Here is a 23216-nt window from a genome sequence, read left to right on the forward strand (position 1 = left end):
TACATATATTTCTGTTTGAATATCCCCTGCTACACTGAAATCCTCTTCTGGGGAAGAACCCAAGTGTATCCTAACATCTAACACAGAGGTTAGGAAGTAATAACTATTAAATGGACTGAGCTGCTTTTTACAGTTCGGCATAGCTCCAGGGTCTATGATCAATGCGTGTGTCCTCACGTGAACTTGAAGCTGGCCTCTTTCTTTCTAATCTTACCTGAAACGCTTACCACATCTTTTTCATAGATAAATGTGCATTTCAGTTTATCGCTAACATCATGATCTTAAAATTAGCAGGGTGTAAATTAACGAGATTTTACCTAAATATATTTAGGTCTAGGAAAAGATTTCTGTGTCCTTCCTAATACTTGTTTAAAAACCAGCTGTTATTTAGATAATTAGCGTTTTGTGGGTTTAAACACAGTGTCTCTCACATTCATCATTGCTGATAATATCAGACTTTTAAAAAGATTCACCTTTTTGACACCAGAAAGCATTAAAATGTGAGGCCAGAATTAGCTAAGCTGTAATAATAAGGTGATAATTGCTAAGTGTAAAGCCACACTGACGATGCCTTTAGCAAAAACACTAACAGTTCCGTGTGAACTTACAGTGCTCAATAGTATTCTTATTTTTTCTATCTGTTTAAGTGATTTTTCATGTTTTGAATTTCTATCAAAAGTAGAAGACATTATGTTAATTAATTTTGCATCTCACAATTCTAACAGGTACCAACTACAATAGAATAAGCCTCTTTTCGGCAGCTGGCCATTATATTTATGTTCTACTGGTAAAATCTGTTATCATAAATCTATGTGTTCAGTGGGGACCAAAGTTATGAATTTGAGGTGGCAGGCTTTTCTCATTAGACCAGTGGTTCTGACATTTGAGTAGACATTAGAATCACTTAAGAAGCTTTCAAAAAATACTCACGTACGGGCCCTGCCCGTAACGACTGACTCGGATTCCGGAGATGAGGCTTGAATATGAGTATTTAAAAAATCTTCCAAAGTGTTTCTGTGTGCAGCTTGGCTAGAAAATTATTGCATTGGACATTAAGCCTTATACTGGGAATATATTTTATAATCACATCTATAACTGTACTGAGCACCTAGATCAATAATGCTAGTCTGAAGAAGAAATCGATGAATTACTAGAAGCATGAATGTCATCTATAAGGTAGGCTTTTCTTCCCCTTGCCATAGAATTTTTGTTTTGCAATGACTAGACGGACGCTAACTAACTCTCATTCTCTGTAGTACAGTTTGTGAATCACAGGCATCTACAGGTGAGTCACTACTTTATCCGATTTATAGTTAACACAAAATGTTAACTATTTTGAAAGTCCTCTTATTTGCAGAAACTATTACTAAGAAATAGAGAAAAGTCAAGAGTAAGCATAGAAAATAGGGAATACTGTATACATGAAGAGCCATATTATATTTATATCTTTATACACTTATAAAACTCTTTTTTTCCAATAGGACTTAAAAGTCATCAGTAGAGTTATGTTAGGTAAAGAAAATCTAAATGACTCTCAATAAGGAAGGATTAATTGATTAAATTTATATCCAAGGAAACAAATATTATACCATCCCTTAAAATATCAACCCTGAAATTACATAGCAACATGAAAACTGGTTATGGCAACTTACAAAGCAGAGAATATTATTTGCAAACAGTGACTGGAATTATGCGTAAAATTACCCAAGTGTTTGAAGTCAATATTCTGAAGTAATATTATAGCACGGTAGGGCAATAGTTGAAATTTTCCATGTATTTTTCCTTCTTTATGGGATGTGACATTGTTTTGTAAAACTTAGATTCTTTGGCAAACATTATCTGTTTGTCCCTTAGCCTTCTGGAAACTGGTTCTACAGTGCAGAGAACCCATGTGTTTTAGTAATTGTTTATATTATACTCCTTGTGTCTTATGTACCACAGACAGACTTCCGAATTCAGCTTTCATCTGTTCTAACAACTTTGCTTATTGCATTATCATGTTACTCGTTAGACTTTTTTCACCATATTTATTAAAGTGGTCAGTTATTTTGGTATTTTAACGTGGATATTATATGCCCACACACACACATACATACATACATATATAATGAGTCCTGCATCATAATAATTAAGTTCCAATTAAGTTTTGCCATTATATAATGTAATATATATTCCCAGAAAGACTTCAATGACATGAGAAAAGAATGTTTAACTCCTAACAAATATACATCAAATTCAATTTTTAAAATAAATTTGCTTTAAGAAAAGCAACTCATCTAAAAATGGAATTTTAAAATTTGTTCCTTTCTTTAATCAGACCCTGGGTTTTCTCCTAAGGGCCCCAAGATATCTATTATTTCTATAGTATAGAGGATTAATATCTCATTTTCATTTATTTAAAGTCTGCTGACTTGTGAGAGTTAGAAACTTTGCGTTTGAGGGTTTTAACGAAATGTCAATTTAACTCATTGTAATTTGAAGAATTTGCCGCTGTGAAAATGAAAAGCTCAGCAGTGAAACTGACAGAATTTTCTTGGCTTCCCAAGAATAAGTCACGTGGTGGAAATGCTGACTGCTATCTAACGCACACTCTGATTTCCGTGAAGCCTGGTTTCATTGCAACCACCGTAAACAGTAATGACCTTTATCAGAAACAAAAATGAAGCCCTGACAACTGCAATCAGATCATCCAGATAATGAAGCCCACGCGAGTTAATTGTGCTTTCTGTTCATCCTCTTTGGTAATCAACTGATTAGGTGTAAAGGTGAAGAACGCTGAAATAGTTTGTGTGTTAAATGTATATTTTAATGCATTTATTTCTAAGCTTCAGATATGAAATAGATCCAAATACTTCTCCATATGGAAGTACGGTTCTAAAAGATTCAATTGGAAAGCAGCACAAATTTAATCTGCCAAATAAGTCACAGGGCCATGCCCACCATTCATGCTTGGGACCATAAGCCTCCCACAGGGAAAGGCAGCGGATACTAAAACACGTACCTGCACACACGCACTCTATAATACAGCCCATGTTCTTGGTCACAGACTTTGTTTTCCTGTCTCCATTAAAAAAATTTTACCCTTTCCCCAAGAGAAATTACCCAAGCAATCTTCCAATGACAGCATTAGACTCAAAGTCAAAGATCTCATTATAATATCTACATTGGATCTAATGTGTTTTCTCTTGCTCCAGAAATCTATGTACTTAAAATGCGAGTAATTTACACCCTCCCCCTACGCACTCAATATACTATAATGAAACAAGGACAAGAAAATTACACTAAACACTTCCATATAGACGGTATAAATAATCAAAATACCAGTGGCACTTTCCACAGAACTAGAAAAAAATCCTAAAATTTATATGGAAACACAAAAGACCCTGAATAGCCAAAGCTATCTTGAAGAACAACAAAGTTAAAGGTATCACGCTACCTGATATCAAACTATACTACAAAGCTATAGTAATTAAAACAGCATGGCACTGGCATAAAAATAGACACATATATCAATGGAACAGAATAGAGAGCCCAGAAGTAAACCCAGGCCTCTATGCAACTAATCTATGACAAAGGTGGCAAAATATACAATGGAGTAAAGGCCAATCTCTTCAATAAATGGTTTTGGGAAAATTGGACCTTGTTCTTATACTATATACAAGATAAACTCAAAAGGATTAAGGACTTATATGTAAGATCTGAAACCATAAAACTAGAAGAAAACACAGGCAGTAAACTCTTTGGCATTGCTCTTGGCAATATTTTTTTGGATAAGTCTCCTCAGGCAAGAGAAAGAAAAGAAAGAATAAACAAATGAGACTAAAACTAAAAAGTTTTTGTACAGCAAAGGAAATCATCAATAAAATAAACAGACAATTGACTGAATGGGAGAAGATATTCGCTTTTGATACATCTAATAAGAGGTTAATATCCAAAAATATATAAAGAACTCATACAACTCAAAAACAAAAAAACAATCCAATTAAAAAATGAGCAGAAGACATGAACAGATATTTCTCCAAAGAGGAAATACAGATGGCCAATAGAAATATGAAAAGATGCTCAAAGTCACTAATCATTAGAGAAATGCAAATTAAAACCACAATAAGATATCACCTCACACCTGTCAGAATGGCTATCAATAAATCAAAGAACAAGTGTTGGTGAGGATGTGGAGAAAAGGGAACCCAATACATTGTTGGTGGGACTGCAAAGTGGTACAGCCGCTATGGAAAAGAGCATGGAGGTTTCTCAAAAAATTGAAGATATATCTTTTGACCCAGCAATTGCACTTCTGGGTATTTATCCAAAGAAAACCGAAACAATAATTCATATAGATCTATGCACTCCTAGGTTCATGACAGCACAATTTACAATAGTCAAGATATGGAAGCAACCTAAATACCCATCAACAGAGGACTGGATAAAGTTATGGTTCATATATACAATGGAATATCACTCAGCCATTAAAGAAAATGCAGTCCTACCATTTGCAATGACATGAATGGTCCTAGATGTTGTTATGCTGAGTGAAATGAGTCAGAGAAAGATAACATGATTTCACTGATATGCAGCATCTAAGGAACAAAGAGAACTAATCAAAAACAGGCTCACAAATATACAGGACAATCTGTTGATGGCCAGAGAGGAGGGGCATTGAGGGGCTGGGAGAAAGAGGTGAAGGGTTAAATACGAATTAATAGTAGATAGATGGTCACGGGGATGGGGAGCACAGCATGGAGCATGCAGTTAGCATTAATGCAATGGCTAGGCGGAGAGCCAGAGGAGAGAACGTGCAATCAGGGGGATCGTTTATAAACAATATAAATGTCTAACCAATGTACTGTATACGTTAATAAAATTTTTTAAAGTTTTTGGACAGCAAAGGAAATCATCAACAAAATAAAAAGAACCTAATGAATAGGAGAAGATATTTGCCAATGATACATTCAATAAAGGGTTAATGTCAAAAATACATAAGAAACATACAATTTAACACCAAAAAAATAAACGATTTGATTAAAAAATGGGCAGAAGACCTGAACAGACACTTCTCCAAAGAAGGCATACAAATGGCCAATAGACATATGAAAATATGCTCGACATTACTAAGCATAAAAAAAAATGCAAACTAAAACCACAATGACATGTCACTTCACACCTGTCCAAATGGCTATCAACGAATCAAAAAAGTGTTGGCCAGGATGTGGAGAAAAGGGAACCCTTGTACACTCTTGGTTGGACTGCAAACTGGTGCAGCATCTGTGGAAAACAGCATGGAGGTTTCTCAAAAACTTAAAAATAGAACTACCTTATAGCCCAACGATTTCACTTCTAGGGATCTATCCAAAGAATATGAAAACACTAATTCAAAAAGATACATGCATCCCTATGGTGATTGCAGCATTATTTACAACAGCCAAGATACAGAAGCAACCTGAGTGTCCATTGATAGACAAAGAAGTGGTACATATGTACAATGGAATATTACTAGGCCACAGAAAAGGATGAAATCTTGCCATTTGTGATAAGATGGATAGACCTAGAGGGTATTATGCTAAGTGAAACAAATCAGAGAAAGACATACCATGTGATTTCACTTATATGTGTGACCTAAAAAACAAAATAAGTGAACAAAAAAACAGAAACTCAGAGATAAAGAGAACAAACTGATGTTTGCCAGACGGGAGCAGGATTGGAGGGCTAAGTAAAAAAGATGAAGGGATTAAGAAGCACAAAGTGCCGATGATAAAATGTTCATGGGGATGTAAAGTATAGCACAGGAAACAGTCAATGATATTGTAATAACTATGTATGGTGTCAGGTGGGTACTGAATTAATTGGGATGATCGCTTTGTATGTTATATAAATGTCTAACCACCTTGCTGTACACCTGAAATTAATGTGTCAATCGTTATTGAAAAATAAAAATATATTGAAGAAAAAAAAGGGATAAATAGGAAATATTTATAAAATCTAACTTAACAAATGTTCCACAGGGTGTCTATTCTGTCCATGGAAAATGCTCCTTTATTTGGCCCAGGTTCTGCTCCCTGAATATAGAAGCCTAGTCTGTCATTTTCCATGGCCCTTGGCTCTACTCTCTAGGAGGTCCTTCTTATTATATACCATGGCCATATTTGAATGTGGCAATGGGGATTATTCCCTCTCAGGTGGTTGACAGTGTGCTCAGCCAACTACCTGCCCATGGAAGTTTGGAAAAATAAAAGATTCTTTCAAATCCTGAGAAATCAGTTTCTCTTATACCAGTATAACTTTCACAAAAACTTAGAAGTCTTTTTTTTTCTATTTGATTCTAATAAATCCCATAGGTCAACTGTCATCTGCAATTCTGTTGGCAACATTCCACTGTCTGAGATACGTGCATTCCCTTGAATTTATAAGATGTGCTGGTTGGGGCACAATCTCCTTTTCTTCTCCCTGGTGCCATTTTGTTCAGCTGAACAACTGTACAAGGGAAGACCTGAACGGATGCAGAACTGTTAACAGGCTCTGTGGCTACACCACAGATTTGGTCCTTGCCAGAAAGCTCAACTTTAATTGACCATCATTGTTCAAAAACATTCTTAGTTTTATATTTTATTATTTGAAAATAAAAATCAGACCTTGGAAGTCACAGAACTACTTAAATTTCTATCATTACCTTACATATCTCTTTGAAATCTTGACAATTCTTTTCTGAGTTATCTTTCTTTTACGTGCTTGTCAAATGCACCAGTAGTAGACAGGAACTACCAGGGACACACCTACTCACCTAAAACCACAAGCTCATCCTGTACATCACCAGTCTTCCAAAGCACTACAGGACACCAAGGTACCAAATATCTCAAGACCCCAAATATCTCAAGACCATCATTCTAGCCTTCAACAAGCTGAATTGCCATCTACTTCTGGCACTGGAACCAATTTCTTATCTAAAGTTTTTGTATTATTTTAATGACCATCCAAGTAGGCTTTAACTAAGTTTTCCTGTAGGAACAAATAAATCCCAAATGTTAGTGGCTTACCACAACACATACTGATATTTTTTGTTGTTGTTTTTTTAACCCATGTGGATCCATTTGAGTCAGTAAAGGCTCGCCTGCTCCAAATCCTCTTCATTTTGGGATTCAGGCTGAGAAAATAATATCTATTTTGGACATGCTGGCCTCATGACATCAGACAGGGCAGAAAAGACACTTAGGCAAAGCAGCACGGCAGAGCCCTGTTTTGGCTCTCAAAGCCTCTGGCGGCGGCACACATTGCTTCTGCTCATAAGGCGTCAGAAGGCAGATGGCACGTGGCCAAGCCTGATGCTGATGTGGGAAGAATAATTCTGTTGCAGAGAGGAGTCAATAATATGGTCATCCTCGAGACCACAGCCGTCTTTAAAAATTACATAACTAGACTGCTGAATCGGACCTTTCAAAACGAATACTTCATTAGCCCTTAAACCCTATATAATTTTACCATTTCCTTGCCAACGATTCGGTCCCAAATGATTTCTAAAGCCTACGCTGACAAACACAGAGGTTTCTTTACCACCGCCTCTAATAAATACTTTCATGTTAAAACTATTCACAGGAATAATGGCCATGATAATACAGACACCTATAACCATTCTCATGAGCCTTCCTATTGAGTTCCTCTTCTGACTTACTCTTCCACAGTCCAGCCCTGTTATACATGCACACATGACTAAAACGTATACACACATATTCATTTAAAAAAAAAAAATCAAGGATAAAATGTCCACCAAAAAGCCAATGCTAGTGAGAGCAGGGGACAACATATGAGTCTCGCTGGTCAAATGATCCTGTTTTCATGTAATGTCATTAGAGAAGAAAATCTAGTTTGCTTGACTTAGAATACTTTGGGTTAAAAATCTCAATATGGAATATGTTCTGTTATTGAATTACCCCTTAGAAAAGTAATTCAGTTTTTAAAATTTTTTTTAAGTTCCAACTGGCGTTATCTTGAAACAGTCTTTCTAACCAGGGAACTACACTTTTTTTTTTTTTTTTTTTTTTTGCCTCAAAAGTTGTCCAACAGGAGCAGATGCCATGGCTGGAACACCATCTGAAGTAACTGCTGCCATGTGGTGACAGTCTCACAATCACACTGACATTCCAGACTGTTTCTTTAAAAAAGAATATTTCTTTGTTGTTTGTGATTTCAGCTGAAATCATGTACCTGTTGTAGGTGTGCTTCCAGGACATCGCAGGATCTACCTTCTAGAATACTCCATAAACCCATGACCTTACACAATAAAATAAGATGGCTACATACTTTTAAACACCAGAGAGCACTGAGGATAACATATTTCAATATTTAATCATGACATGTTTAATATTCTTCTGATAAAGGCTTAAAGCTTAAAATTTTAAAACACCAACCTTTAATGATACCATGGCCATATATAAACACACACACACACATGCACACACACATGTACGCTTATGGTAAAACATATTTGAAGTGTTAAAATCAAAAACAAAGACCAACCTGGAAGGTTCCCTGAGCTGACAGAACCCATTTAGTCACACAAACAGCTTAATTTAGCTTATTTTGTGAGATGAATTTAACCTTGGTCATTTCTTGCTTATGCCTCTGGAAAATATGGAACTTGAACAGTTTCCCAGGTTCCACATGAGGTAAGACCTGCAAATTCCAACGCTGACACAAGTCACTGTGAAGACTAAGCACTCACCACCCCCTCACCCTGTAAGATGCTGTAGGCCAGTGCATCCCTCAGCCTCATTCCACGTCTGGTTCAAGTGCTCCTGGTCCACGAACTGTCCTTTTGGTGTATAAATGATAATTTTTTTTACTAATTACTATCTCAGTGATTCATGGGTTTTACTTTGGCTATTTGTGAACCTTCGATAGAAGCTCTAGAACATGCATTAAAAATTCAGACTATTAGTTCCAGAGAGGTGAGCACGTTGTTCAGGTAATATTTTCTCTTTCCTTACAGTTGCAATCTTTACATTGATTTTAGTGTTTCGACTGTAAAGATTTTACCCTGGTTAGTGCCTTATATTAACAAAGGAGAAAATGCTTTATACATGCTAGAGAAAGCTCTCGGGAGGCTACCGAGCATGTGCTGCCTTAGGAGGTACCTACCTTGTCATCTTCCTGTGCGAGTCTCTGTCTGAGCCCTTCCACCCGGAACCTGAGTTTCTTTGCTTCGGCCTCACTTTGTTCCACACGGTCGTTCGCACGAGTCAGCTCTGCTCCTTTCGCCTGGTGTTGTCTGCTTAGTTTATGGTAGGCACGTCGAAGGTCCAACAGTTCCTTTCAAAAGCAAACGGGGATTCCATTGTTTATAATTTACTCTGGGACGTCAGAAGAAGAGCAACTTCCTTTGACATAGGAGAAAGACATTTCAGGAAGGACTCGGATGACACAGCTCCATCTGGAACTCTGCATTTCTGCAGTTAAATGTTATGATTAGCATATAACTGTAAGTGGAAGACATGTTTGTGCATGGCTGCAGCGGCAAAAAAACAAAACGAAACACAATGCAATTCTTTGTGTTCTCGAGAGAATGATCCATTTTGCGTGTTTAGGTTGTATGTATGCAAATTTAGGTTGTATGTATGCTTTCCAAAAGAGGATATCACATACCCATAAAAGCGGAATAAAATATAATGACAGTAAGTGCAAGAGTGGTTCGTTTGCCAAATCAGCAGAACCACGAAAGTTAGCAGACTATCTGCTTTTAATGATTTTTTTCTAAGAAAACAGGTTTTGTGCCGCTGCAGTCATGCTGTTCCTCACATCCTTCTGAAGCCACCTGATTGTGGCTCAGAGACCGGGGGTCAGTGGCCTGTTCTATGAAGAAACAGTGAATTTATCGTGAAGTGATTGGCTCTCCAAACCGTCTTGTTATAATTAACACCTCACAAGACATACATTCACAGGTCCCATTAATTGGCCTCAGATTATTAATAATGTTGCTTCTCATTTTTATTTATAATTTTCTGTGCAAATTAACTGTCCTGTCCTTATAGAAAACATCTTTATTAAAACTATGAAGGAAAAAAACCCCATAGTTCCTCGTGTTATAATACTTGAAGAAAATCCAAGGATATTTTGTTAATTTCCTGAAAAATACAAATCAAAACCACAGTGAGATATCGCCTCACACCTGTTAGAATGACTGATCAAAAAGACAGGAAATAACGCATTGGCGAGGATGTGGACTAAAGAGAACCCGGCATTGCTGTGGAAACGTAAATCCACAGTTGCTACGGAAAACAGCATGGAAGTTCCTCAAAAGATTAAAAATGGATCTACCATATGATCCAGCAATTCTAATTCTGAGGAATTATCCTAAGGAAATAAAAACACTAAGTCAGAAAGATATCTGCACCTGCATATTCATTGCAGCATTATTTATCATAGCCAAGACTTGGAAATAACCTGAATGTCCACTGACGGATGAATGGATAAAGAAAATACTATATATAGTAGAATATTATTGAGCCATAAAAAAGGAAATTGCCATATGCGATGCTATGGATGGACTTCGAGAGCATTACGCTAAGTGAGAAATGAGACAGAAAGACAAATACTGTATGATCTCACTTATATGTGGAATGTAAAAACAGCGAACACCTCATAGAGAGAGAACAGACTGGTGGTTGCTAGAGGCTGGGGGTGGGAGGTGGGGGTCAAATAGATGAAGATGGTTAAAAGGTACAAACTTATAGTCATCAAATAAATCAGTCCTGGGGATGTAATATACAGCATGGTAACTATAGGTAATAATATGATATTGTATATTTAAAGTTGCTAAGAGTAGATCTTAAAAGTTCTCAGCACGATCAAATTATTATATAGATTGTGTGAAATGCTATATGTAAGCTATTTATTGCAGTGGTTTTTGTTGTTAATAGTGAATGAATATTATAAGCAGTTGATTAAAAAAAAACTATTACCATTAAGTATAATATGGCAGCCTTTTATATAGTGATATATCTCCAAAATATTCTGTTAAGTAAGGGAAAACGCAGAACAGTGTGAAGCACTTGCTATGAGAAAAGTGAGGTAAAGTGGATTTTGATACGGCTTTGGCGACTAGCAGGCTCCTGGCCTTTGTGAAACTCAGAACTCCAAACAGAACAGGTAGCGGTCTGGGGAAGGGAGGCAGAGTGTGGACGGGAGGACAGGACCTGGCGAGAAACCGCGGGCCACCACCAGGAGGACGAAGGTGCAGGAGGGCTCCAAGGTCAACCACAGCACACCCTACCATCCAAAGCATGTGCCCCCCAGTATCCTCTGACAGGGTGAGGGCCGAGTAACTGGGCAATGCCTGGTATCTTGCAGCTGTTGCCTTACAAACCCCGGCCCCCCAACCAAAGTCAGAATTATGGGGAGCTGACGACTGACAGATCTGGGTAGGCAGCTAGACCCCAGCTGGCTGGGCAGACTTGCCACGGTCCCTTCGCTGACCTGACAGCAATGCTCCAGCTTATACCCACCCTCATCGCAGTGTTTTACATCCCAAATAACATTTGCGATGTTATGCGAACGTATTTTTCATTTCTTTAGAATACGATTTGCAAACGTCAGGTCATATACCTTATTCTTTTGCAGAGATATTAATAGGAAACACGATTCTATTATTTGGAATGACAATGAAGCATTTAATGAAAGATTTTCTTGATTTATCAAACAAGTAATTTGCCACAAAAATAATGCAGAGCTTAATGAAACATAAGTTACAACAAATTTGCAAAGCGATGGCTTTTTCTCAGGAGTCATGCACCTAGTTGTAACTATTTAAATACCTTTGCGATTTAGCAGAATTATTTCTGATGGTCAATGCTTTGTCACTAGATTTGTCCAGTTCTCTTAGGTTGGTTTAAATGGAGTTAAGTAAACAAAAACAACCTTTGACATATATAGAAAGGAAAGAAGGAAGGAAGAAGGAAACCAGCCATCCTTGTAGGCAGACTCCTAGCATTCACGCTCCTCCGCTCAGCCATTTGCTCAGGGAACGTCACCTTATTCTCCAGTTCTGGAGGGGATACGTATTAGTCAAAGTCTGTTCTCAGTGAATAAGTGGTTCCCAAGCCCGCAGCATCAGCTCACCTGGGAACTCCATCCAAGACCTGAAGCAGGAACTCAAGCTGGGGCCAGCGGCCTTGGCTTTAACAAGCCAAGCCCAGCGTCTCTGATTCGACCAGTGGTACAGGCCAACTATAGTAAGCTTTATTCCTGCCAGTAACTATTTTAAGAAGATAGAACATAACCTAACTGAGCAATGAAATACGAGAAGTCTCCCTGCCTAGGAGGAGATGATCTAGAATTTTTTTTTGTTTTTTTTTTTGTTTGTTTGTTTGGTTTTTTTAGCACTTAAAAATACACAAGGAAGACACATCTGGACTGGTGGGGGGTGCAACACTCTGGGCCAATGGAATCCTGCTTAAAGCGGAGGCCAGCTGATCTGGCCTGGCCATACTTGGTTACGTGAGAAAACCTATCAAATTCTATCCACAGCCAAAGAAAACCTATCAAATTCTATCCACAGCCAAACATTTTAATTATGCTCACAGGAGAACTTTACTTTCAATGAAAACTGGATTTCACTCTGGCGAAAAAATGTTTCATTAATATAAAGATTTAATTTTTTAAGTTCACGGTCAAAGGGATTGTTAGCCAAGTACCTATTATACACTACATTTTTCACATACCTTCTCCCTATTATCTTCTCTTTTTTCTCTATTCAGTCTGAGAGATTATGCAAACTGCTTACGGCCAAACTAACTATTTTTCATTTTATCAAAACAATATAGTATGGCTGGCTTTAATCTTATGTTCAGGCATTATCTTCAAGACTTCACAAGTTCTTTGACATTTTAATTCATTAATTCACCACCACCTCCATTTTACTCTCTGGAGAGAGATGAATTTCTTCTTTAATTCTCAAAGCTATTGGTCTTTGCTACCAAACACTCAGTTTTTGTTATTCTCGTGATAAGATCCTCCCCTTCAGGTCTCTCTGTGAATACAAGCTGCAGTAAGGGATGAAGGCACTTAGGGTCATACATCATAATCCCCATGCATATATTTGATGCTGTTATCTGAAATCTCAATTTTCTCTATAATTTGCTTATAGATGTCCAATTAGAAGACATCCAAATTGGTGTTTCATTTAAAGAATTAATGATTTGCATTTGAAAAGAGAATGTCAATAGTCCATATGCACTTTAGAGCAAGCTTATTTTAATGTATTTTTAATGGTAGAAATACATAAAACGATGGTGTGACATATTTGTATTTTATTTTAGTGAAGGAAAATCTGAATGAAAAATGTGAAAAATATAAGGTACTTCATATTATTTGTCAGTATATAATCTGTAAATATGAAGCTATGCAACTAGATAGTAAATATAATTCGCAATCCTTTTATAAGCAGATATGAATAATATTGGGTCTTGATATAGAAAATATATACAATGTGTTTGTATACAGATATTTTTGATAGAATATTTGTTTATCAAATAGATTTACATCACTAGAGAGTCAAGGATTTGATAGCAGGCTTTAAATTTTGTATATGGCTTATGGACTCATGCATTAGTTTATGCTCTATAAGAATACTGCTTTCTACCTAGACTTAATTTTGTAGCTGACACATCAAGTATCAAGGCTTAAATGATTTTGATTGTAGCGAGCTGACAAAACTAAAATACATTTTCTTATAGCTTAAAGTGATATAATGAGAGATTGGTAAAAATAAATCAAGTAAGTATATATGCATCTATTTGAAGGAAAAATAAAACGGCATACAGGAAATTTTAAAGTATTATATGTTATTTCCATAAGTTCAGATTTTTTCTAATTATCATTCAACTCTCATTTAAATATGATTTCTTCTGAGATGCTTTCTTGATTAATTAAATAGGAATAATGCTTGATAGTATTTAAACATTATCTTTCATATGGTCTGTTCATTCCCTTCAAAGCCTTGTCACATGCTAACATTTATTTATGCATTTATTCAAGATTCTTTTTTCCTATTAGGTAGTCAATAAATATTTAATGCCCCACACATGCAAGGTAGAAGCATGGCCCAAAGAAATCTCATGGTCATATCTTTCTATTGAACTCAAGTATGGCCATATGACTTTCTCTGGGCAACATCAGTAGGCAGAATGGATGTTGGTTACCTTTAGGCATTTGAAGCAAACCGTTCACCATGCCTTCTTTGTTGCGCATCTGTAATTGTGTTGAAATGAACCCTTTGTCCCTTTTGGTTCCTCACTCACTTCGTGTCATTGGAAGGACATGTAGAGTGAATAAAAAAAAACTTTGTTCTTTGAAGCCATTGTGATTCTTTATCCTGTTCTAAATGATACAGTCTTCTTAGTGTGTGAGTTTTTCTTGAGCTAGAAATCACACGTAGTCATCACAACATCAAGAAGAAAAAAAGAGGATTCTCTTCTTGAAAAACCTTCTTAAAAGTGAAGGAAAAAAATCTAGTATCTTTCCAGGATTACAGAAAGAAAAAACAGGAAAATTAGGTACTCTCTGTGGAAAGGAGAATGTTAGAGGTATGCTAGAAAATATATACACAAAGCGGCTATAACAGCAAAGTTTCCAAGAGAGAGAAATATTCTGAAATTGAACAGTTTAGTAAAAATTAGTATATGAGGAGGAAAGATTGAAAGTTTCTCCATGCAGAAGTATGAACGCACGCCAAGGCCAGGAGGAGGAGGAGGAGGGAGGTACTGTGGAGATGACTGGACTGCAGCGAATGAATGTGTGTGTGTGTGTGCGCGTGCATGTGTGTGTGTGTGCGCACGTACGTGCGTACATACATGCACACAGCTGCGTGTGTGAGCTTGGTACATATGATCATGAACTTGTTAATAAAACACTCAAATGCAGTAGAAAGAATGAGCATCCAAATAAACTATTGAATATATACATATCACAAGACATCGATTAAGGAGATTGCTCAGTATTAAAAAATAAAACATCAATATGTAGGTACAGCAATTCTTACATAACAAAAAGTATTGTGCTTTACTTATTAAATAACCACAAATTTAAAATTAGAATCATCAAACTTGATATCACAGGTTCTCAGACTATGAAAAAGGGCCAGAAACCGTTCGTTTGTTTGTTTTGGCTTTGCAGTAGAATAAGAATTAACCTCTCGTTTAAGTCCCAATGTAATAATTTGTTGACTTTATGATCACCTTTTCTGCAAAATGGGACTTCACTCTGTCACAACTGTGTGCTGTTGATATCACGAGCTGAAAACGAGAGAGCAAATGGAGAGACTTCTAACGCCTACAGCTGGTTTGCTCATAGGCAGCGAGCCATCTGCGTGTGCTTATGCTGTTTCCCCAGAATGAGGCACCGATTTAGACACATGCTGATGACGCCATATCGCTAATCGAAAACGTCCTAAGATTACCTAGAGAGGCTATGCTAGATTAGGATAAATGCAGCTCTAATCTCACAATACAGATTCCATCATTTTGCTCCAGAAGAAATCTTGACATCCATGATAGTAAAGATTTTTTCTACTACATTAAATGTAATAAATAGCACCTATCTCAAGGGGCTGTTGCACATAGTGAACTATGTATGTGTGTATTTACATATATATGTGTATATATGTATATATGAAACATTAACAAGCATGTTTTATACATAGCTTATTATCACAAGAATAAACTATCCTTACTATACTCTAATCATTGGCTGCACGTGGAGGAACTCAAAAAGCAACATATGTAGTAAACAATCAATATATTTTTGTGTTCTATGCTGAAGAAACAGAAGTTTGTTCCATGTGTCACTTTTTTACAGCTCCCAGGGGGCACATGCAAACGGTCACTGCTCCCACCTTCACAGATGAGGTTTTAGATGCAGGCAAATGAACGAGTAACAGAAACAAAGTTTAGTGAGTGCAAGGATATGTGACATGGAGCAGGTCTGAAGGTAACATGAGACAAACATGAAAAATTTGAGAAAACTTAGATATTCACTAATCATCAAACTTAACCAAGAACTTTGCATTAAAAAAACTTCAAAGAAACAGAAATCTTTTTTGATTTTATGACCAATTCAAGATAGAGCCCACATCACTATTCCCCTTCAAAATAAAACTTTCTAAATTTTCTGTAGTTGTTTTAACCACTTCTCTATCCTCAATTATTTAACTCTTCATTATTTATTCACAAGATTTCAGATGATGTTCAAGGTCACTAATGGCATCTAGACAGCCAAACACGTTCTCACCTCTCATGTCTTGATCTAACTTGAACTCTCAACAGTGTTCTCTATTTTATGAGGATTACGATTAGAATTATATACATGTGTGTATATATATATATATATATACACACACACACACAAACACACACACACACACACATATATATATACATTTTATATTAATTCAATTGAATACTGAGGTCTCTGCTTGCACACACAACTATCTACTTGATATCTACATTTGGATGTCTAATAGACATTTTAAGTATAACAAGATTCATTGTACTAATAATTACAACGAAATGGAAACTTAACACTTTTTTTTGCTATAAATGCATAAAAATGTCATTATGACCTGAGAAAGTAAGAAACAGAATAAAGATATAAACCCTAACATTTAGTGGTTGTGTTTTAATGTTCATGCTAGTTCAGAAGATGTGATATTAAGCCCAAGTAAAAAAGTAAGCTTGCTACTGCCCACGACAGAGTATGAACAAATTACTCTCAAAAAAAAAAAGGAAAATTCAAAACCTTGGGTAACTTCTGACATAGAAGAGCTAAAGTAATCAAGATGTAAAATCAACCTATTGTCAAGTGAAACCTTTGGAATACACAGAACAGATTCCAAATGACTCAAGAGCCCAAAGTGCCTGGGCCCACAGAAAAATCAATGAGGACAACACGAGCTCAAAAACAAAGTTTCAAACCATAAGAATTAATGATTCAGTGTGAGGAGAAGTAAACAAACAGAGAGGAAAATTAGCATCCCAAGAATCTGAGCTACAGCAATCTGAAAATACTACAAAACAATCATATCATTAAAAGATTAAAGTAATATAAATCATAATAAAATAGAACAGAAAGAGATTTGGAAAAGAACGAAGTAGAACTTCTTGAAAAGCCAAATGAAGTTCTAGCAATTAAAAAGTTGATGGATGAATTAAATACAAGGTTAGATACTTTTGAGGAAACTAATTAACCAATAGAAGAGAATTAGATTTTACAGAATACAGGAAAGAATTACGAAAAAACTATAACTATGATAAAGAGTTAAAAGACAAACTGAGGTCCAGAATTGTATATCCAACTATCTACTCAATACATACGCTAGAATATTAATTTACAAGCCCACAATGACCACCCCCCAAGTGCAGCCAACACTTTCTCCCACATTCCTTTGGCCCCAACTTCGGCCTATGGTCACCCCTAAGGAAAGGCTGACGGGGAAGTTCTCACTGCCTATCTGCCCAGGAAGAGAGAGAAATGGGTTCTATATGCATCTGATGGCTTCTGCAAAAGAATAACTAAATTAAAATTGTGTGTGTCATTCGAATGGCAAAACTGAAAAGGTTGATCTCCTATAAAATATATGGTGGTTGTGGGGGTGTGTCCAGAGAGTCCCCCAAAAGAAGTGAATTATAGCTGACATTTTGTAGTCACTAAGCAATTAAAGTGAAATCAATTTTTGAAAAAAGCTTAAATTCTTGAAAATTAATGTGTTAAAGAGATTCATGATGAAAGTTACAAATAAAAGTTCTATGTAAGCGCTATGCAAGATTCAGCTAGACTAATGCGTAGAGGCCAATTTATAGTATTAGATTTAGTAAATAAAATAAAGATAAAAAATAAATGAGTTAAATTACAAGTTATGAACCTTGGGACAGTGAAACAGATTTTTAAAAACTGGAAGCGGAAAAATAATAAAGAATTTACAAAAATGAAGAAGAGAAAAAATATTCCTTTAAAAATTATATATAAAAGTGGGTAAAACACTAAGAAGATCGATTTGAAAAAAAAGACAGGAAAATATTAATAATCAGAAATGGATGCGTATATTTATAAATCATTTGAGAACACTAAGAAGCATATTATGCCAATATACACGTCGATATAAAAGAAATGGAGAATTTTTTAGAAAAGTATATCAAACTGAGCTGATAAAAAATTAGAAGATTAGAATGAATGACCATTAAAAAGTTGAACGAACAAGGTTCAGAAAACATTGTAGGCAGGTTTTACCAAACCTTAGCTATCTTGCTCCTACATAAGGTATTTCAGAGGATACCCAACTATCTAGAAAATCACATTTAAACTATAATAAGGAGTATGGGTGCACACTGTGGAATGCAAACGAGCCTGAACCCCCAAAGGGCACTTTGGCAAGAGAGAGGCATGAGCTCAGTGGTTCCCGGGCCCCAGTGAAAATGGAAGAAGCAGGAATGGACCCACAGAGGCCAGCCACGGCGAATCCAAGTGGTGACTCTGATCTTTCTGAACTCTGTCAATTCATTCTTAGTTGGATTGACATAAAGATAGTGGCTGCTGATCCTTCATTTGGTGTATGAATGAAACAACGAATGAATACAACGGAAGTATTTGGGGCCCTGTTCCATGGAGTGGAGTCCAGATAGGAGGTGTGAATTTCTTACCCGAGCAATTGGATGGAATATTTAGATGCTGATACACAGTGACTACTAGTTATTTTAGAGAACCGAATCAACTGGAAAGAAAAAAAGAAAAAAAAAGATCGAGATATTCTAAGTGGCACAAATAAAGCCTCAATACAGGTGTTTTTCAGTGTACCTGTAAACATTGAAGAAAAAAATTATGGGGACTAATTGGATTATATTTCTTTTAACATCATATTTATATGTGTTTATATATATGTACATAGTGAGTGTACCTTGTATATCTCACGAACAGATATCAATTAGTTCTTATGACGTAGACTAAATAATGTCCCTTTAGACTCAGTTTCTTTTCATAGCAGGCATTAATCACTAATTAAATCTACAAAAAACAAAGTTCTACAAGAGTAGGCAATCCATTTCATCTCTTATAATCCATATCCTGACTCTGCATGATAAAGATTTCTAAAGAATTGCAAATATGGCTATTAACCCTACAGCTAAATCATAAGTTACAAATATAATTTAGTATTCATAGGACATTCTCTCTCTCTCTAGAGAACATACAAATACTAAGTTAAATCCTTAATGGTTAGTCACCAAAATTGTAGATGGAATTACAAGTTCTTTTCTATTTTATGGGCCCTCATGGGGAATAGAGAGAGAGATCACTGACTCATTCTCAGTGGGGAATGCATTACTCCTACACAGTTTTTCTTAAAGCCCTGCACACTTCACTAAGTAATGCTTTATAACCAAAATTTCCAACCTTCCCTCTACCCACATTCAGTGCCCTGTAATTGCACAAAGCTACAAACGTTCAGAGAAAATGCTTTTTTGTTGAAATTGCTTAATTTCACTTGATAAATCAGACCTTCCCAAGTCCTCCACACATCCCTTTTCTGTGAAAGTGGTTCTGCACAAAGCAAACTCTCCCAATAGATAAGGCTATTGCTTTTGCTCGTAATTCTAAGAAATAATTTAAATGACATGAATAGAATTGTGTACTGAGTTTACAGGCCCAATATCCAAACAATTCCTATTTTCATTTATGTAAGAGAAAGAACAGAAAGACCAATAGAATAAGGAAGTGGTCAGAAAGGCATATAAGAAATAAAGCTGTAGCAAGCGTTCATAAAAATTCAACTAGGAAATAATCCAGAAGTTAAGATAAAGTTATACAAAGAAAGAAGACTCACAGAAAAGGGAGTACAACCATCCAAAAAATTTTTTTAATTAGTAAGAATGTTCATACAGAAACAGTAAAAACGATACTCTCAAACATTGCTGAAGGAAAATGTAAATTTTCGTGACATCTTTGGAATAGAGGATAATATACCAAAATGTATCAACAGTTCTTAAAATCTACCCTATATTTCATGAGGCAATTATTCTAGAAAAATACCAAGATATATGTGAACGTCTATTTATGTTTAAAAAATATTCTGTATTACTTTTAAGTATTGGAAATAATCCATATAATCAGGCCCTTATTGAATAAATTATAATTAGTCTGTATAGTAAAATATTACAAACCTTTAAATTATAGGGGAAGAATTTTGATGACACAAAATTAACGAAGCTAATATAACGTGAGATGAAAAATTGCAACACACAGTTTTACGTGCATAATGATTCCGATTACATACGTGTACACCACGCAGACACGCACTAACAAGATACACACAAAACAGGGCTTTTCCTTTTGTTCAGTTTTACCCAAGGCCTCAACACTGAGAACAAAGGATTTTTAGGTCCCTTTCATCCTAAAACAGAATGACAAGAAAAACAAAAATGTGGGAGGGCAGAGAAATCTGGACTGCACCCATGAAGCCATTCTCCGCTGGGGTCTCCTCCGGGACAGTGACAGGGAGACACGGGGAAGGCCTGGCATCTGAGCCCTTGGGCAGTTCTCTTCCTTGGGGAAGAGGGGGAGGTTGTCTGCCCCACATGGAGCCAAATCAGCGGGGCTCAGAGCACAACCATGACATGTGTCAGCTGGTCTGAAGGACAGAGAAGTGCCCCACGCACACCAGAAAGAGTAAAAGCATCCTGTTGCCTGGAGCAGGGAGACGGGGCTTCTCTGGCAACTGCCTGCACTTTCTGAACCTGGAAGAGTGAGAAGAAATTAAAAAAAAAAAAAAATACCCAACGACCCTGAAGGACCAGTTGGATAGGAGAGATGAAGCCAAGGGAAGAACCCGATATGACAAGGACTGTGGAAGAACTCACGGGTGGACTGGTTAGTGGCCAACTGGAAGAGGGACGCGGCAGCAGACAGTGTCACTTGAGCCTCTAATGACCAGGAGCACCCACGGCCTTAAGATCCCTGCCCGTGCCCAGGACTTCCTCCTCTCTTCCTTCTCTCGCAGCCGTCTACCCAACCCTGGCAGAGAGAGAGGCAGCCCAGGGACTGGGGGAGACGGGGTGTGAGAGGGTCGTGGGCAACCGTGAAGCCGGCACTGCCATTCTCACTGCGGGCTGCCCCGCCTCAGGCCAGACTCGAGAGAGGCAGAAGCTGCGACTCAGGTGACAGATTGAACCTTTGATTATCGATGGACTGGATTTCTTAACCACTAATGTTATAGACCTTTCATTAACATCTGATACTAATGAAGACAAATGCTATTATTGTTAGATTTTAGGTTTGAATCAAGGACAAAACTTGTTCTAAGAAGTAGAGTGAAAAACATATAACTGCTTTCCTTCTCATGTGCAACTTGTTCAATTAACCAAACATCCCAAATTATGGACAGATTTTAGAATTAAGGTGATTTTTATTGTACTTTGTATGTTAATCTTCATTTTAAAGTATTATAGGAGGGCAAGAAATCCAATGTTTTTCTCCAAGGATGAGTGTCTTTCAAAGCGAGTGATTGCCAGCCATCCAGAAACGTAGAGAAATGTAAAAGCTGAACAATGGCAGTCGCCTGTGACACATGGGCATTCATTAGCGAATTGTGAGAGAACCCTTTCAGAATGGAATAAAAGAGACTATGAATTTCCAAGAATTAAATAGTGCCAAGTAGTGAAAAAAGACTTCTCAGTAAGCACAGCGTCTAAGAAACAGGAATGGCCAGGAGAGGAAGCAAGAGGAACAAGAGCCTAAGGAGAAAGTGATTAAAACTGCGTTATCTGCACTTTTTATATGGCGTATCTTAAATATACATTCTCTTCAAATATTTTATCAATTTAGATATACTGTCAATAGACTCAATATTGGTAATTGTATATTATGGATTGAATAAACATATTTAGTCCATAATTTTAATGGAATTCTGTATGTAATTTTTAAGTAAGTAAAATATATTAGTTCCTGTTTTCAGTCTGTATAAACTCAAGTGTTATATACACAGATACTAACAGTCTAACATGATGGCAAGAAAAAGTTCTTTCCGGCATGAGAACAGCATATTTTTGCCACAGGCACAAGTACATTTAGAAATGTTAAGAGTAAGGCAATGATAAATGCAATTCTGTTAAACAAGAAGGAAATTTCTAAATGCCTTTCTCCGGAAATTTTTTCTTGAAATTGCTATAAATATCACTGGAATTTGTTATTTTGGTGTTATTCTCCAGAATAACTTTTTCATGCCTTAAAACATACAGCTGTAATCATTCCCTAGTGAATAATTGCACAAGATCAGTTTCATACCATCTAAAATTTGGATGACTAATTATCTAACTTTTAATTAAATTTACTTCAACCTGTATATATGAGATAAAGGTCATCTTCAGCCTAAAATTCAGTAAAATAGCTTCCTCTGAGTTTATTCATCAGTAATAAGTGTTAGCTTGTAGTAACCACCATGTAATGAGTATTTTAGCTGATACCTCCATAAATAAAATTATTTTTAGACTTTTCACTTCCGATTATGAAAGTAGAGGAATCTGTTGTTATATTGTTGCATATGTAGTTCAAAAATATGTATTTCGTTACATATGTAGTTGAGATGGACCCATCTGATCACAGACTTGTAAAATAATAAAAGTGGAAAAGATCTGCTTGACTTCCCATGTCCAACGCCTGTTTCTGTGAATTTGGGTCACTAATTTGGCATGCATATTCTTTTTTAAAGGCAACAAATATATCTAATTCTCTTCTCTAAGCACATATTAATGCAGTTTTCATGTTCTACTACATTTTTCAATTTTTATTTTAAAAAATAGGTGTATTTTAATTTTATATGGATAATACTGGCAAATAGGTTCCATTTTTTGCTGCTGTTATTATTAGGGTCAGTTCATACAACGTGAGTAATTTAGCCATATAGTTGCATCAAATCATTTGGTCCATTAAGACCCGACTTAAGCTGCCAAGTGACACTTTTTGCTGCATAATATTGTTTGGTATCTGCATTGATCAAATTAACTGGTCACTTGCCAAATGACCACTTCAATTTGGCATATAAGACAAAGACGGGAGCGAGAGAATGATTTACTAAGTGTCTGGAATTTACTAAATATCTGTATATATATCCATCCAAATTAGATAAATTATACTAAAATATGACTTAATCACCCATTAGGACATCTCTCAAATTAATGAATACTTCCAATTAT

At 36.3% G+C, this 23216-nt stretch overlaps 1 protein-coding gene across 3 annotated transcripts in view; it reads right to left on the bottom strand.

Annotated features, from left to right (window-relative positions):
- Positions 1-23216, bottom strand: part of CCDC102B (coiled-coil domain containing 102B) — a 201378-nt gene that overhangs the window by 41412 nt on the left and 136750 nt on the right. For all 3 annotated transcript variants that reach the window (XM_039839894.1, XM_039839876.1, XM_039839886.1), the window contains one exon: positions 9127-9297. In XM_039839894.1, coding sequence (XP_039695828.1) covers positions 9127-9297 — 171 coding nt within the window. The remainder of the gene's footprint in view (positions 1-9126; positions 9298-23216) is intronic.

This window comes from Pteropus medius, unplaced genomic scaffold, assembly GCF_902729225.1.
Source record: "Pteropus medius unplaced genomic scaffold, Ma_sr-lr_union100, whole genome shotgun sequence".
Classification (NCBI taxonomy): Eukaryota; Metazoa; Chordata; class Mammalia; order Chiroptera; family Pteropodidae; genus Pteropus; species Pteropus medius.